This window comes from Lepisosteus platostomus, chromosome 12 (assembly GCF_059453375.1).
Source record: "Lepisosteus platostomus isolate fLepPlt1 chromosome 12, fLepPlt1.hap1, whole genome shotgun sequence".
NCBI classification, from domain to species: domain Eukaryota; kingdom Metazoa; phylum Chordata; class Actinopteri; order Semionotiformes; family Lepisosteidae; genus Lepisosteus; species Lepisosteus platostomus.
This window is the reverse complement of record NC_142622.1, coordinates 31149965-31169153: the sequence shown is the minus strand read 5'-3', so window position 1 is coordinate 31169153 and position 19189 is coordinate 31149965. Positions and strand designations below refer to the sequence as shown.

Here is a 19189-nt window from a genome sequence, read left to right as displayed (position 1 = left end):
GCATACAGGTAGCCATGTGTTCCCAGGACTGAATGAGTCCAATTCACCTGCACTTGCAACCCCGAATGAAATAAGAAAAACAACAACACTGTGCTATTTGTAAAATGCTAATGATGTATTGCATAGTGGTTATTGAGGTCCCTATTTTATATGTTTATTTAAAATAACTGGAATAATTTTGATTTCTAGTAGAAGGATAACAGCATTCTGATGTGATCGTTGATTACTCCATGAAAGATCAAGATCTGTTATAAACAGGTATACTAGGTATACTAAAATATATGTTATATGTTTTTATTCTCTAATCTTTTTTTTAAATCGAATAAACTCAGAGAAAGGTGATTTAAGCTGTGCATGCATTTGTAATATGCATCACATATTTCATTAAGGTAAATTCAGATTTAATTTATGCAGAGTGTACCTTGTCCTTATGAGTTTTTGGAGATAGTCATAATTGGCCCAGAACATTATTTAGAAGACCTTCCCACAACCCAATTAAAACTGAACATTTCAAGTATTTTCAACATATTGTGTTTCCTGCCTAGCCAGATGTTCTCAAGCACCTGCAGGCAAGAGTGCACATTTTCTGACAAGAAAGGGTTTTGGCGGCGATTTTCATGTTAACTGTTAATTTTGTAAGAATGCATTTTCCCAAGAGGCTCTGGTAGGCATTCTACTTAACATTTGCATCAAGGCCAATATTACAAATTTGTTTGGATTTTGCTAGCACCCCAAACTCTGTTTAAGACTTAAATTAATAATATTTAAAGATTTTTTTAAAACATTTCCTGATATCCTTTGCATTGGAATATACCCCTAGGATTATGATTTTGTATTTTTTTCTTAACTCATTTTAATTACAATTTGCAGTTCCTGGCATACGATGTGGTTATTTTCCTGAAGTGTCTGGGAAGTAATCTTTTGTTACTCTTATGTTTGAAAAATGGCCTTTCTGTTATTGGTCTATTTGCCTTTTATTATGAATATTAATAACCTAATATTTTATAGGTTATTCAGAAAAGCTATGTAAGAAGGATTTTGGTAATCTTTTTTAAAAAAAATCACCAGCAGGTAATGCTTATAGATGCTGTGTTTAAAGCATTTTTTGACCATTTTGTATCCAATGAAGGACATCATCTGGGATAGTGGGTCTGTTGAGGTGAAGTGCCCATAATAGTCAGAGGCATACCCTGCAGATTGATGTAACAGTGTCACCAGTGTGCCTCGTAGCAGTCCACATTTAACACTTGACTCAACACATTTGAAATGTTCACATAATTTACTGTTTATGACTTCCTGATCCTACCAAACTCCTCTAATTATTGTTTCCAGCTGATTAAATTAAAATCACTTATACAAAGTCAGAATGTGGTCTAAATGATAAGCAATGTGAATAGGAATCCACAAGCAGAAGCATGGTAATGGCCAAGCACTGCTAGCATGGGGTGAATTTGATCAACAAGGTATCTCCTTCAGCTTGCTAGGTAACTGTAAGCTTGTTTCAGTCTTCTGTTTGACACTACCTCTCCTGTGGATTCTAGAGGATCTCGCAGTATGAAGCATCACAGCAGATGGCTTGACAGTGCATGTCTCAAAGAAAACTTGCCTGGTATTAATTCCTTCTGTGATTGTATAGAGGACATACTGTAACTGTGAAATGAATTAACTGACAACTATAAAGTTTAAACTGAGGGATGTGTTGTGCTTGAAACATTTATTGGTGGCAATAAATGTTATGCAAATGACTTGGAATTTCTCTTTACACACACCTTTGGCTTATTATATACAGTATTTGCATACCTCAGTGGTCTCCACTTTAAAATGCTCTTCTTACCTTATGTTTTCATATCAGTGTGAGAGGTTCATTTTTATTGTAAAGTTAGTGCCAGTGAAGAGCACTGAAGGGAGACTGACAACACACTACATTTTCTGCAATCGTTTTGCAATGTCTCTTAAGTATTTTTGTGTGTGTTAGCAGTGTTGTCTTCTGTCAGTGACATTTGCAAAAGGTCACAATGTCGTTTTTTTTTGGACAACTGCTCAACTTCATGGAAAGCATGAAAGAAACTGTTTGTTTTTGTATTGAACATGAAAAGGAAAATAAATGAACTTTAGTATTAACATGTAAAAGACAAAAACACATTTCTTGTGCTTCATGTCAAAAATAGCGATGCTTCTATGCAGTTTTTGTTAGAAAAGCAATGAAGCTTCCATTAAGTCTGTGAATGCCCACTAGAAAGTATGTATGCATATTCTTAAAACAGATGGTTCTGTAAAGAGCTTATTGCTTGTTGACCTTGCCATTCATTTCAGAAGTCACCTTATATTTTGTATCTGTTAGATGACTCATGATGTAAGCTTAACTTCAGCTAAAGTGATCTTAACCTGCCAAGTTGAACAATTAAATTTCATAACAAACCAGCAGCAGTGATGCATTGAATAAGTGACCTTGTTTTTTTATTTTATGATACCCATACAAATTAATTAATCAGTTGTAGTTCATGCTGCAGCCTGTCAGAAAAGTCATCTTGAACTCTTGCAATAAAAGAAAAATGCTAACATTTTCTATTACATGCAGTAGTTCATTTATTTGGACAGAACTTAAAAAGTGTAAAGTATTTGGTTCTATCAATGTAGATTGAAAAATACACCATAATAAATTTAGCAATTATCTCTGCCACTCATTTTTATTTATAATTGAATTAAATTCAGGGTGAAATTTGCTCAGGGTTTAATGTTAAAAGTGTATGAATATTTATAAGGTGTCATTCACTTGGTAAGTCTTTTCATGTTAAATTTTCATTGTGCTTCTTTGTGGCCTAAATTAAGATGAATCATATGTTTATTGTAAAATCCAGCTGATTATTTGGTTTATTTATTTGGTTTATTATTCACAAATTGTAATGGCAAGGGTTCAGCTGATTAGTTTCACATTCTTGGCGTAAACCTGACAATGATTTTAAATCATTCCATTTGCGTTTCATATTAAGGAGTTGAAGTAGTGTATCAGTGTTTGAAATAAGATGTTACAGCAAGATTAAGGACAAAAAACCATCTTATGTGGTACATTCTTGCAGAGAGAGCCTCTTCCCTGAGATAGAATTCTATAGAACACACTACCTTATGAATATGGATTGCTTGGTGTTAGGGAATCTGACATATGGTCCACAGTTTCATATATCCCCAAAATGGTAGACAAAAACTTAAAATTGGATTTAACACTTCAAATCCCTGCTGAAATGGATGGATGATACAATTACATTTCCAGCTATGTCTTGAAAGCTGCTAATCCAATTATGATGGAAATTGGTATGAATTCACTGTAGTGATGGTTTGCAGAGTATGATATTAGAATTTGTGTTCAGTCTTGTTAGTCCCTTTTTGAATGAGTTACGACTTCTGACTGGATAAGCTAACACGTACTGTATCTGTAGAACCACTAGACCCAATGTAATAAAAGCAGATTCAGTACTTGGTATATAGGTTGCATCTTGGAACCCATAATCCATATATATTCATTATGTCAAATCTTAAACTAGAAGAGCTTCTCACATTTTACAACCTCTTTGCTACATTTCTTTAATATTCTGAAAAAGTTTTTCAATGCTATAATTGATTTCTCAATAAGGGAAAATAATGTATTTTTGCCTTCATTTAGGGAAAATAAAGTAAGCCAGACATATGTTTCTAAAAAGATTAGTCTTTTTGAAAATGTAAACACATATACAGTACAGTAGATCTAATGATTGATAAAACTGTACTATGTCAGGCAGATAAGACCTGATATTTATCTGTTTCCTCTCTGATTGGTTAGCTTCGTAATTACAAGTCCCTGAACGTTTGTTTTTCATAAAAAGTTTTTGTACATTTTTAAATTCAGTTAATTTAAAACTTTTGTCAACTCTCATGACAACTGTGTTGCATTTTATCATCTTAGTTAACCCCAAATGAAAACAAAAGATGGCGGATCTATTTAAGAGAAATGTATTTGCCATCTTAAGTTGGTTGGCTTGGTTCTCAGCAGCGATACATGTTGTGACCGCTGTAATGGGCATCAGAAATATATTAGTAGGGGAGCACATGCTTCAGCATATGAAATGCCATATGACTGTAAAGCTTGCCAGGTGACTGTAAAGCTCTGCGCCCGAGTTGCTTTGTCAAATAATGACACTTAGAAATCATTGTTTTATGGGCTTCCATCCAGATAATGTACATTGAAAACCCATCTATCACTTTGTTAATACATACAGTGGACTCCGGAACATACAAGGCACCCCTTGATACATATGAAGAAAAAAAGACATAATAAAATAATCCACATAGATAAAGACAGATATTTAAGACTCATATGTTAGGGGAATACTTGTCCTTTTTTTCTAAAACATTTTTTTCATTTCAAGTTTTAATTATAAACAAGTAATGCTGTTTTACCTGAAAAACATAGGTACCAAAATTATTGACATCAAACACATCTGTTAAAATAATATATTTATACTTGTTTGAGTTCAGTTTTGTCTTAAGGAACTAATGTGTGTACTTTAGTGACTTCCTGTTTCCCTAGGGTATAAAAATGATGAAACACACACAGAAAAACCTTTTGTCATCCATCAGTATGTGGAAGGTCAATGAATTAACAACAGAAAAGCAAACCAAGCAAATAATAGGTACAAAAAAATAAGTAAAACCTTAAAAATACCAATATTGACTCTCAGAGCAATAATAAAAAAAAATAAACACCACTGGAACGGTGCATAATTTGCCAGAAAGAGGACACAAGCCCATCTTGTCCACACGCACAGTTGAGGGTAGCAAGGAAAAATCAGTTAAAGAAATACAAGGATCAGTTGCACCATGGGGTCATCCTATCTCAAAACTGACTATTAGACAACGCCTCCATGCCAGCAAGCTATTTGCAAGGGTTGCCAGAAGAAAGCCTCTACTGTTGTGGAGGAACAAATTGAAGCACCTGGAGTTGGCCAAACACTATTGGTACTTTGACTGGGAGCAGAGTGCTGAACTTGAACTTTTTGGCCACAGTCATCACAGGTATGTTTGGAATTAGCAGAGGGATGCATACATCAAAAAGAGCATCATACCTACTGTAAAATCTGGTGGGGGATCTTTGATGCTCTGGAACTGCTTTGCCGCTGGTGGTCCTGGGGGCCTTGTTAAGATCCATGGCATCATTAATTCTCAAAAGTATCAGGATATTTTGGCCAAAAACCTGGTTGCCTCTGCCAGGAGGCTGTATCTTGGCTGAAGACGGATCTTTCAACATGACAATGATCCAAAACACACTTCAAAATAAAAAACAAAATGGTTGACAGAAAAGAAAATCAGCGCTTTGCCATGGCCATCTCAGTCCCCATCTCAGTCCCCTGAATTGAACCCTATTGAAAACCTGGTCTGAGCTGAAGAGTGCTGTCCATAATCGCATACCTACAAACCTGAAGGATCTGGAAAGGTTCTGCATGGAGGAATGGTCTAGAATCCTTCCCAATTTGTTCACCGACCTGATAAAGCATTAGAAGAAGACTTCCTGCTATTATCCTTGCCAAGGGAGGCTCCACCAAGTACTCAAAATAGGAGTGCCAATAATTGTGTTTCTTTTATTTTGGGGAAAATAATTTATAATGTAATAGTTTTTTGTCTTAGTTGATTCCATTGAATCATTAATTCAGAATAATAAATTCCTTATGTCGGAAATACATTTCAGTATGAACTCTTTTCTTGTTTTATACTTCTTTATCAAGGGATGCCAATAATTCCAGAGTCCACTGTAACACAAAAAGTTTCAGTTCATCATAGCTGTCCATATACCACAGATAATTGGGTCCAAAGTTGTAATACATTCTCTATTGAATTGTATGCCGGTGGTGTTGATGAAACCTGTGATCGTTAATTACAAGCAGAATTTGTCTAATACTGTAGTTTCTTGAGTCACTTCCATTCTTTTGTGAATCCACTTGAGATGCATTACTTTGTATCCATATGATCTGAAGGTAGTTTGCTTTTTCTGTAGCAAGAGTAATACCACATCTACAGTGTCGGAACAGGACTAATGGCTAAATAAATGTAAGAGTTAAAGTTTGTTTTAACATTCTCATGTTGATCATTATTCTGTTAATTGCAGGCAAAGCATTGCGAATTTCCTGGTAAGACCCATGTTTATAATAAACACACACAACATGTTCTATCATGTGTTGTAACAGACAAATACGTTCTGGATCCCAAGATGAAGTTTAAACAGATAAGTTTTATTACATGCAAGGAACAATAAAACCGAAGTATTGTTTGAAGTACCGGTACAAAACTTCCAGTTTATATAGCCGTTTTCTGCCGCTTCTAACATAGCTCATTACCATGGTAATGAGGGGAGGTCACGGTGTTCGGCCAGTTCACAGACTTTGGTCACTCTTAATGGTCCGTGTTAGGTTTCCTACCCTGGGGGTTTCCTAGCTGGCATCTGTTATCCCCCTTTCCTGCCACAACTCTAAACCTGTTACTTAGAAGTCCAGTCCTCATGCAGAAAAGACTCAGTTAACTCCTTCTTCACATCTTATATCTTTCTTCACATGTAAAGTATTACACTGTGTGGTCTGGTCAAAATCATTGACATTCTAATAATTAAAAATTGGATAAATAATATGAATATGTATATTATATTGACTTTTTTGTTAATTTTAAATATCATACTATGTTAAATATTAAATTAATATCAATAACAAATGTACTAATAACAATTCTAAATAAATGGGGAATCACCATTTGAATCAAAATTGTAATTGGTTTGAATAATTGAATACAATTTATTAGACTTTTTTAAAATTAATATTACTTTAACACAGTATCTTATTTAATTATTTGTAATAAATTAACATATAGGTTGAAAGAATAAACAACACTTGTTTTTTACAGTGAAAAGCAGGACTCACAAACTTTTTTGCAAGGATGAACCTCTATAGTGTAGAGCTAGGAAGCATGAGAATCTTGCCATACGAGGAGTTAAGAGAACCAGTTTACCAGTTTTTTATAACTTGTATGTCTATATAATAACTTTTCACCTGTTTAAAATTACAAAAGAACTTTAATAGTCACAATATATTCTATAACTCGAATATTGTAAAAACATTACAATTCAAAAACAACATGAAATTCTCTTAAAATGTTATTTTGTTAAGTATTTACAAATATTACTGAAGTCTGTGTTTGTGATAATGCAGTGTTTTCAATGTTCTTTTGCACATTTGTTTTACTACATAGGTCAAATTAGTACTTAGTACCCCTAACACAACATATAATCCAATTTCTTGGTACTTTTAATGTTTCTTAAACATTAGCATTGCATAAAAAATAGCACAACACCGGTCCTGCAGGAAGTTGCTCATCCTTACATTGACAACACATAGCTCAAAAGACAGGTTGAAAGTTTAAACATTTTAATTGCATATGTATTTAAAAATGATACATTAAGAAACTTCTAAGATTGCTTCTTCAGTTTTGAAAAATATTGACACAGCTTGGAAATATTATGATATGCTATTATGAAATTTGTTTTAAGAAAATACAGGTGTTTCCTAATTTTCCCTTTTTAAGGCTAGAGTGGCAATTTTTGTTATTTGGTTACATTAAGGTATTGGAGACCGATTTAATTTTATTTTAAGTTTGCTCTTCACAAACACACAAAAAATAATGTTATGCAAATGCAAAACATCCACCTCACCCTCCCAGGCAGATTGAGAAAACAAATTGCAGCCGTTGTTATCCTCACATTTATTAATTATGTTAACAATTCAGTTAAATATTTTTTTAACTATTTTTTATTAACTATTATTAGTGTTAGTATTGGGTTTGCTATTAACAGTTAAGTTCTTTGTAGTCCGTCACCGAGATTACCCGAAAAATAAGGCACTATATCTCGGGAACAAAAGCAGCTCGAGAGCTTCTTTCAACAATACTAATGGAGCATTAACAAATGGTGGTTCACAGACTTTGAACTTAAGCCACGACCTAAATTAAAAACTAAAAAACTAAAAGTGTTGGTTACTTTTGGGTTGATTTGGTAGGCAGTTTCATTTTCTATTACACTGCAAAGAAACTTTATATAAATATAGAATGTAGGGGAGGAGGCACTTGCCAATGCAAGTCCATGAATGTTTAAGGTGAAAAGACATTGTTATATATTTGTTCTGTTTTAAATTATCTTTTAATGTGCAGTAATGTTAGACTGAAGCTTCTGGACATTTGTAAATAACTATGAATTAGTTCACCTCAACATGCTGTTTCACCCACATTTGTGTCCTGTGTCACTAAATTAGAACATCAGGAAAACAGAACCTGTGTGTTACCTCACACATCACATACCAAACATCATGTTTTCTTTTAGCTGAGTAAAATAAGCCATATAAAATAGAGGTTCAGTGTTTTGGGACTGGACATCTCTTTGTTGAGGTCCTACGGTTTTGTTTTTTTTTAAACCACTGTTGTTTACAAAACAGCTATTTGTTTATGTGCAATTATGCACAGAGAAGAATATGGTGTAATTGCGGTTTACAAGCTTGCGAGACACTATGACACGATGCCGTTTTTAATAACTCAGTGCCATTTGCGGTATACCGACTGACACCTTGCTCATTCTAGATGTCTGTATCTCTATAGTTCATGGAAAAATGGACTTAATGGATTTTTGTGGATATATTTTTTAAATCCTACTTTCTATAAAAAATAGTGACTGGATGAATACTATATGTGGAAACAAAAACTCCATATCTGCGTTATCTTAATGTCAGTGATGAATTCCTTAAAATATTATACAGGAGATATTCACAAAATCACAAAATTAAGAGGGTCAGACAGTATTTAATCTTACAATACTATACTCAGAATGATGAATCGCTATTTTGTGGATTGAGTTTAGTGTGCAAGGAAGACATTCAAAAGAGCTTCAGTTTTGCTTTATTTTGTCAGTTTATGATTCAGACACTTTTCTTGGCATACATTCCAGATTCTCTAATAGTCAAAGACTTTCATGATAACATTCGTTTGTCTCATAATTTTATCAGCCAATTGTTCCTAACATTCTGATTTTATAATTTTATAATAAAATAATTTATGCATATTTAAATATAAAATAACAGAAAAATTACCAAAGATGTTTGCCGCTGGATCTTCAAAATAAATATTAGAATTGGCAGATTTGAGTGTTATTTCATAAATATATTTATCATTAGACTCTCAGGTCGCAGCTGTTGTTAGTGTGTTGACTGTTGATGCAGATCTCTCAGGACTTGTCTTGACTCCCTGAGAATCCAGTCTGAGTGGTGCTGTAATGATTCCTCTGGGGTCTGGCATCAGCAGCTAAGGAAAATTTTTGGAAAGAGTTCAAGTTTAGTTACTCTGTTGCAGTAATTTGACAATCCCAAAAGATTTTACCCCATTATTGCTTTTAATATCCATATTTTTACCTTACTTCAGTAAATGCATCCAATAAGTGCAATAATAATTTATATATTATGCAAAAAATAAAAAAAAAACTCTCAGTATATCAACGGAAACATATACCTTAGGATTGGAACTGTATTTTGATGCAGTTATGACTATAAAAATGTTTTCAAAAGATGTTAAAAGGTTCTGATGGTTGCACATTTCGATGAACATTAAAGAAATAAGGTTCAAATTGCAGTTCCACCTGAAGAGCTTCATTGTATTCAGCACCCAGACAGAAAAAGGGATATTCCTTTCCAGCAGTGTGGCATTTTCATTAATATGTCAATTAATTTTTAATTAATCAAACCACTTGAGTGGCAGTGTCTTATCGTATATTTCCATTTACACAAGGCATGTCAGATGTCTAAAATACTAAGGGCAAATAGGAATTTTACTCATAACATAAGGACATTATGTGATGTACAGTATGTACATCACATAATGTACAGTATGTACATTGAACATTTGATCTATAATCAGAAAAACAAACCCCAACAACATAGATGTTGTTATGACCAAAAGACAAGGATTTATAAAAGGTGTATGTCAATGATTTGTCAGTTATCCATCAAAAGCCAGTGAGTTAGGCATTAGCAAAACCGGATGTATAATGGAGTTTGAAGTCGTGTTCGGATCTTCTTCTGTAACGGATTTTGAGTGCATCTGATGAGATATCTAACCACATATCTCATATCTAACCAGACATTTGTTGTTCTTTTGGGCTTGCAACCAAGCACATTAATTTGACAACAGCTGTAGTTCTGTTTTGAATGTTATTTTGCTAAACAAAAATACATGCTTGATATTCTGCATTTCAAATCAGGGAAAAAAAGTAAATTCGTGTACTGTACACTAATTGGCTGTAGATGATTACTTTTACAATTCATGGAATTTATAACAATAAGTACAAAATACAAATGAAAATGAAATTGTGTTATTTTAGCTTCAGTAGTCCAGTTTAAATTCAATTAGAACCATTATTGCTTTTCTGGAGAAGTGAAGTCAAGCCCTGTGGCCAAGCTGCTGTTGTTTTGAGTCCACTGTGTCATGTATTATAGCACTGCAACTCCAGTTGTGGTTGCCCTTTCAAGGGATCTATGATGCAAACTTCTTTCATGCATTTCAGAGGAGAAATAACACCAAACATATCTCAATATTAATTAGATGCTGAGTAGTTTTGAAGTGCTGTGTTGGTAACTATTGTAAATGTATTAATCTGTGAAATGTACAATATGGCAATAAGGAAATCAAATGTTAAAATAGGGGTGTATGTGAGAATTATGTATTACATTTTGCAAAAAAAAAAATTTTCTAAATAAGCATATTTCTTAATTCTGAACTGAAATCTGTTTGCCCTGGCTACTAATTATTTTGCCAAGTGTTGAGCTTGGCAGCTACTCTGTGTATGTTTCCCCCTACTTGGTGGCATTAAGTATATTTGGCACAGATTAAACAACACAACACTCTTTACAGTGGATGAGCTGTGCCCACCTGTCGTGTATTTAAAACACCTGCAACATATGTTTGAGTAACCCTGAAACGCTATTCCTTTTGGGCTTCTGAAGACTTCCCCCTGAGCTTCCTGCTTATAAACAGCTGAGCAATTCACTCCTCTAATGATGGTTACCTTTCCCTGGGTATAGAGGCTCTGACATATTCGTTGAATTAGTCTTATTTTCTGCTCAAGGGAGACACTTCGGATTTCTTTTATCAGCATTGTTTACCCTTCTGAGCTTTGTTTATTGTATTCCAGAAACCAAGTCATTAGAAAGCCTGTTGAGTAGCAGACACCTCCTTTGCAAGTTGTGTGGTTTAGACTGCATTAAAACAAGCTACACACTTTGAGGTACTCTAACCTAAAAAGTGGCAATGAGTGTTTTTTAGATGATTTGAATGACACTTCAGTTGTAATTTGCTATATTCTGCTATTTTTTGCTAGAAACAATTTGTGTGTCAACCAGGGGGGTAGCAGTTGGGCGGGGTGCATTAATAATGCACTAAACATTTTAAATGATCTTAATGTAACTGTTATACTGTATGTGTGATGGAAATTTAGAGTGTCCTAAAGTGGAGTTTAAAGCATCATGATTTCTAGAATTTAGAGTTTTTTGTCTATGAATTGCCAGGTGTCCACAGTGCTTGTATAATATATCTAGATTATATAGTTTATGTATAATGCTTGGAGAATGCTGAATTGTTTTTTTGAAATTGTTGTTTGTTCTCTGAAAACCCTAGCTCAGCCACTGGTTTTATTATTTAGTTCTCATCAGAAGTTTGCTTTTATCTACTGTGTAAGTAACTTGAAGTAGTTATATGCAAATAATGTTATCAATATCCCAAAATTATTTGCCCATTGCTGATAATCCAGTAAGACTCTGTAGGTTGTTTATTCTTAGTTTTCCATTAAAATCAAGTTTTTGTAGTTATAATAGCCAAAGCAGATAACTTATTAAATGTGACAGTTGTGATACCAACTACACTATCATGTCCAAACCCATCTTTATCAGCCACACAACAACAAAAGGAAATAATGTGAATTATTAAACAGAACAAATCTGACTGTATCAGTCACTTGAGATTTTCAAGTGAGAAGCATCTCAAGTGAAAGAAATCCTTAGCAAATCTTTAGTCATACATGGAAACTAGCTTTTGGGACCCCTGCTGTGGGTTGGAATTCTCCAAGATTGTTAAAAGAGCCGCTTCTGTGGTGTGTCAGCTGACACAGTATTGAATGCCAGGACAGTATATTTTTCATGACAGGTTGAAAATCCTTTCAGACTTACGTCATGTACTAAAATAAAGCACTTTAGTAAATATGCTATCGCTGTTTGTTGCAATCATAAAAATGCTGGTTTGTATTCCCCATTCTTGTCCTGTTCATAATTCAACATTATATGCATTATCCACATGCTGCTTGATAAACATCCCAGACCTTTTTATTAATAAGGAAAACTATTTTATTTACTTCTCTATTTACATTAAAAACAATTGTTGTAATTGTAGCAAAAATATTCTGCTAGGTATAGCACTGCACTACCAGGTACAGGTATATCAATTATTTGTGATATAGTGAAAGTTGGAAAATTGTAATTCAGATTAGGTATTGCTTCAGCCCAAGTGCTGAGGTTGCCCAGTTATACTTAGAATCTGTATAGTCTCTAATAAATGTTTAAAAAATTAACCAAAATTTTACCACAAAGTAAAACACAAATATTTAGTATTAACCCATGCCTTTCAACGTCATGTCAAGTCTAGTGCATCTAATTAATGCTTGGCTAAATAAATAAAATGCTAAATGTTGCCCAAAGAATTCATTCTTATAAAATTAGTCTTTTTTATTCCAAGATTATAGACAGCAGGCAATTATTACATTGCATTGTTTCTTTTAATAAGTTATAATGAAACCATGTCTTTTTTATTAGCTCCACAGTTTTATCAGCCTTCTAATTTTAATGAGTACATTTCTTCAAGGATGAATCTGTCTTTCACTGTATTTAAAATATTAAATGGACACATCTGTTTTTAATTATAAACGAAGTTACCTAGATGTTGTCTTCCATCTTAATGTTGTTATCCACTGATTGTATTAAGCGTCATACAGAAAGACAAAGAAGCAGTCTCCGAAACTACATTGAGAGGTACTCCTACATTGAAGTAAGAACTGATGGGTACCCCTGATAATCAAAGTATTTTCCTTAAAAGCCTTTTTAATACATTTTAATACATTTTAGGGTGGGTTTTTTTATTAATCATTCATTTGTTTTAATGTATTTGCTCCTACAGTATATAGGCAAAAGGGTTGGTTAATTTTTAAGGTTTTTTTTTTCTACCAGCCGGTCCCTTATGGCTCTCCCATAATTAGACTACAGATCTAAATTGGATTTAATCAGTGTAGAAAATTATTTACTTGATATTTTCTGTGTTAAATCTGCCATCTAGTGGAATGAATATTCTGAATATACCCACATGTTTAAATGTCATGTGCCATTTTATTACATGCATATGCTATGTTTTCATTTTTTGAACTGTAACGTAAGTACAAAATGTCTGCATTTTCTCTGTTGTTATTACTAGATTACTAGATGTCTATGTCTATTGATAAAAGAAACTTTGCATCCTTAGAAATACAAATAACAGATTTCTATAAAGATTCCTGAATCTGAGAACATGACTAGAGACTGAACATCAGCTGAGACTACAAATCACAATGCTTGATCAGTCAGTGGGCTTTTAGTGTGACACATCACTATTTTGCTTCCCCACTCTTGCTTTGGTCCTCACATACAACTTGGAAAAATTATTTTTTCCCAGTTGTTTGTGCCTCATTAGGTTCACCTTTGGTATGGCGAGACACAATCAAATGCAGAAAAAAAAATAGAAGAAGAATAAATAAGAAAATAAAAATATAGAAGCAGCCCTTGCAGTCAGAATGTACAGTATGTAGTCCTGTAGTAGTGGTTTCTGTATTTTGAATTTGAATTTGTTTTCAGTTGAATATCGTGTAATTATGAATTTTGTTAAAGTTTAAAATTAAACTTTACCGTTCCAGAACAACCCAAGACCGGTGAACTACCAGTTTCAACAGAATCTAGACTATTACAAGACTCGTGGAGCAGACCTAATGAGCAAGAGTCGGTAAGTTTTAATCATATACAGTACAGTATGTATGCTGTGTACCTTACTTAAACGTATGTCCCTGCTTTACAGTTTATGAGAAATAGTTGTGTTAAAAACTCACATGCACTGGCTTGGTAATTGTCAGAGAGGTGAGTGTGTAGAATTCCTGCATTATACAGTTTACACCAGCGTGCATGTTTCATAGTGTTTAGTAAAGCCGAGAGATATGAATGTAACACAAAGTAAATTAAATTAACTGTGAAACAGGTGAAAGTAACCCTGCTGCACTTGAAAACTTAGATTTGCTGAGCATTTTGGAAGGGCCTTGTAGTGTGAACAAGCATGAATTTCCCCCAATCAAAACAGGTGATTGTACTTTCTTAGGGTCTCATTTCTTAGGGTTGTATGAAAGAGGAAGAGCAAACATGAACTAATGATGTCTTTGAGCAAAGAAAGTTAAATTTAGTGTTTAAAGAGATTTAAAGACAGTGATGTGTTAAAATGAGCACAGCATTGTGGGTTGTAATACAGCAACACTTCTGATCATGTTTTCAGCACATTGAAATTCCGTTGACTGTAACTAGTTTTTTTTTAATTTATATTGCATTTCTTTTAGATCTTGAAAGTAGAGAGCATTTTGTGGATTTAAAAGTTTATGGTGCATTTAAATATTTTTTTTTTACTTTTTTGATTTTGTGTGTATGAAATAGCACCATAAATTATAGCTCTGAATTCATGTGCCAAATCCTCAAACATGATATAAAGATCTTGAACTGCAAATTCAAACTGCTTAGGTCTATGGTTCGTTTATGTGTAAGTGGATGATACGTACAGTATTATGAACGTAAGAGCATGAGAATGGTTCCAAGAGGAAGGAAGCCATTCGGAGGTTCATCTAACCCATTCGATACTTAATAGCTTATTTCTTCCAGCCATTTGCTGTGTAAAAGCCAAGGCTTCAGCAGTGTACCGGGTAGGTTGCACCATAGTCTCTCAACCCTTTGGGAAAAGAAGAACCTCCTTTTCTCAATTTTAAATGCACTTCCATATAGTTTCTACTTGTGTCCTCCTTTTGTGTTTCACTATTGATTCTAAAACAATCTCTGGGAAATTTTCAGCATGTGCCTAAAAGATATAAGGCAGCAGGGGATAATGCATCTCCATTGACTTTTAAAGGTGCTGAAATATATGAAAATAATGAAAAGATATTTTTTTAGAATCAGAGCTGTTTGTGCAATTGTTTAAGGGTAACAGCACAGCTAGTGACATTCTCAGATGAAGATGACGCATCTGTAAATGATAGGATAAATGACTAGAAGAATTATCGTCCAAATTTGAATTTGAGTTTTTACAGGGAGTTTGCTTAAATGCTTCCTTAAAATACCTGTGCAGTACTTTCTTAAAGTACCTATTTATTCACAACTTGTTTTGTAATAGATGGCTGACCAAAAAAATACCCGCAGATACCTGTTAGAACAGTTGTGTTTGCACAGGAAAATTATTTTTAGAAAGTTGATGATCAAACAAGTTAAAATCCTTAATGAAGCATTGAAATTATTCAACATCTAGTATTTTATTAATTAAATGATCAAAGAGACATACAGTGCAGTGCCATTAAAGACAGAAGTTTTACCTGTTTTGGGTCTGTGAATAATAGTATATTATTGTATAATAGTGTTTTATCCACCTGCTCTTCCTCCTCATATGAAATATTATATACATTTATAGTGCTAATGGGCATGTTTTTACAAGATCTCAATGCTGTTTCAAATCAAATCAAAGTTTATTTATCAAATGCACAACAATACAGCGTGCAGCGGTAGTTGCTGGCAATGAAATGTCTTTTATTATAGTAAAGATAACCTTCTGACGCTATTACATGTAATATTAGTGATATTACATGTATTGTTATGTTGTTTGAAACACCTTGTATTTTGTTCCAGTGCCTCAAAATTTAGTATTTTAGTTTAATTACATATTTCTTTGCCTTGGGAATATGCAACGTGACCATTCTTTGGTGATTTGTACTGACTCAGTCAGTGCTTCATTATCACTTTTGTCTGTTCAGCTTAACCTTGACATCTGATAGCTAGTAAGGCATAAATAGTTACTTGTTGTGGCAAGTAAATAAATAAGATTATTTTAATGTAGTTCCTGGCTTCATGAAATCTAAACTCAGTGTCACTTTGGAGATGAAATCTCGACTCTTTTATTTTTGATAATTCATGTTATGCACCCCCATTTGCTTAATGAACGCCTGTAAACTTGCACTGCTGTGCGGGGGTAGTTTGGAGCCAAGGATATTTTTTTTTCTTCATCAAGTAAATGTTGTGGCTGCAGTAGCAACAAAACACAGTATCCTGTTACGTGTACTCACCTATGTAGTTTGCTTTGTGGCAAAAGCCTGACTCCAGACACAGCTCTTATCTTGTTCCAAATCTGTAATCACTCTGGGTTTGGATTGTTGCCAGCAATACCAACTGAATGGCTGCAAAACTGCAGCCGTATGATGGTACCTCCCGCAGTTACATGTTTCAGGTGCATCATATATTAAATGAAGTTCTGCCTGCCACAGAGCTATGAATTTCACCACTGATGTATATAAATATACCAGAAAGCTGCCAGTGTAGGCAGTTCCAGCTTAATTTGCACATGTCGCATCTGTACAGAGACCAGCACTAATCAAAAATCGCAATTATAGTAATGATGAAAAAAGAATTTTCTTTCATATTGGTTGCCAATTTTTATTTTAGTAATCGGTTCATTCACATGTACAGTGTTCAAATGGAAAAATGTTCTTAGTTACTTGTTTTTTTCAATGTTACATTAAGATACATTTTATATATGGAGATATAAAATTTTAGTGCCAAAAAATGTATGTGGGTTTTCTTCTAGAAGCTCCGGTTTCCTTTCATCAAAGACATGCTGGCTAGCTAAATTCCTGTCTCTTAATTGTTCCTCTGCAATAGACTGTCCAGGGTTTAGTTCCTCCTTTTACCCTCTGCTTCTGGAGAAGGATCCAGTTTGCTGCGACCCTTTCCAAGAGTAAGCAATTCTGTGATGATGGATGAATGGTATCTTAGCTGAGCGGTTTATTACAAGTATTGTCTATCATATGTGCCGCATGTGGCCAGGAGATAGCAGCTCCAGCCATAGCTGCTAATATCAGCTAATGGGAATAGGAATCATGCATTTGGGAGACAGTTTAGCGCACTCGGTCAGACCTAGCCAGCATGTCTTTTGACTGTGGGAGGAAAGTCAGAAAACGCCTACTTGGCCAGAGGGGGAACATGGAAGTTCTACACAGAACTGACCTTGAGGACACAAGAGCTGTGAGACAGCAGCTCTAACTGCTACACCATTGTGCCATCCAAAATAATGTATGATTAGGCTGTTTTCATGTTCAAGAGTAAAGAGTTGTGTCATAAAAAAGTCTAAAACATTTTTGAAGATTATACACATGTCCTGCTTTGTTTTCTTCCCTCGTGTTATATAGAGCTAGTGCCAAAGCAGCTCCGCTCAACATTAACAAAGTGTCAAGCAGCCTGTTGAGCTTTGGCCGGAAGTTAATCGCCCCTGCCATCTCAGTCAGTGCAAGCACCGTCTCTCCCATTAATAGCGATGTGAGCACTGCGGCAGCTCCGACTGTAACTCGTTCCATGGTCGAATCCTCACAAATCCAACAACAACCACAGCAACAGGCTCAGCACCACAGGCTGCTGAAGTCTGAAAGCATGCCTGTGCATCTCAGCAAAGGTGAGTGCCTACGTCAGTGCACAGCTGTGGAAGTAAAGCATTACTAATTCCAAACGTTCACATAATTAATTTTTTAGAAAACATATTTCTTACTAAAAAGCCCTGATTTTTGGTGGAAATGTGAATATTTTCTTGCAATCCATTTTCTGTCACTACACTGAAGCCAATTTTTTTTCTTCTACAATTATTTACTTCTCTTTATGGGAATTATGCTTTAAGCAGGTTCAAGTGTTTTTTTTTTTCATTTTTAAAACTAAATGATATCTATACACAATCTCTACCTTTCTAATGATTTTATATGACCTCAAAAACCCAACACATAGAAAGAAGTTCTCTATGAAAGCTATCGTTTAGATAGTTTAGACATTTTTTATGCTTGCTTAAACTTATGCTGGAGACAAAAAGGAGGATTGCAATCACAGCAATACGGCTCTTAGAAATACTTTTCTGGTGCTGGTATATTGAAATTTATATATGACCCTAAACAATAGTTTTTTGTAGCCTTATAATTTAATGGATACTCCAACCTAGAAGATTATTTCAGTTCCTTTTTGTAGCAAATGTTCAATATACACACCAAAATGTACATCATTACATTGTACAATATCCACTCACCCTTTAATGACCAGGTTATTAAATATATTCATTTAATAGAAATTAAATATGAATAGCCAACTGAATATTTAAAGCACATTTACAACGTTGACACTATACAGTTACAATGATGATGACCTAATGACCTTCTTAATGTCAGTCAAAACAAATGAAACTATATTGTTTACATTTCTGAAGTAAGACATCACCTAGGACAAGTACCAAAACCCTTGTTTGTGGGATTAACATTTTTAAAGAAAGTATACAGTAAAAATTGTATATTGGGAAAGCAAAGGCTAGTAATTCTTTTTTTTCCTTCTTTTTCCTATTAAAAACAAGCTTCTTTTGTTTGTTAGATGTAGTTACAGGTGGCGGTGCTCAGGTCTCTATTCCTGTCCAGACTGTAACTGACATCCAAGGTAAAGCTGCCATGGCAACTCTTGGCCTTCCCTGACCGCAGCACTGCCATTTGTTTGTTCATGCATTGTGTTGGTTGTAACTTCACTATCTCATTTCATTATGTCAAATCCATGCAGACCCAGACTGAATCCACCAGAGGGTGGTATTGTATAAGGTGCTTTGAATAGTCAAGCTTTAGACTAAGAAAATGTAAAAACTGTTCTCTGTTTTCTTGGAATGGCCAGTAACCTTCATAGATAAAATCCTTGGAGGCATGTGTGGAAAAAATGCTATACAGAAAAAAAGAATTGAATGTTCCTATGAAGTTCCGTTATTG

The 19189-nt window shown here is 34.3% G+C and overlaps 1 protein-coding gene across 1 annotated transcript in view; it reads left to right on the top strand.

The window, feature by feature from the left end:
- The window catches only part of tbc1d5 (TBC1 domain family, member 5), a 234540-nt gene that overhangs the window by 183624 nt on the left and 31727 nt on the right, over nucleotides 1–19189 (top strand). The window contains exons 16-18 of the mRNA XM_088601617.1: nucleotides 14036–14121; nucleotides 17600–17859; nucleotides 18810–18872. Coding sequence (XP_088457743.1) covers nucleotides 14036–14121; nucleotides 17600–17859; nucleotides 18810–18872 — 409 coding nt within the window. The remainder of the gene's footprint in view (nucleotides 1–14035; nucleotides 14122–17599; nucleotides 17860–18809; nucleotides 18873–19189) is intronic.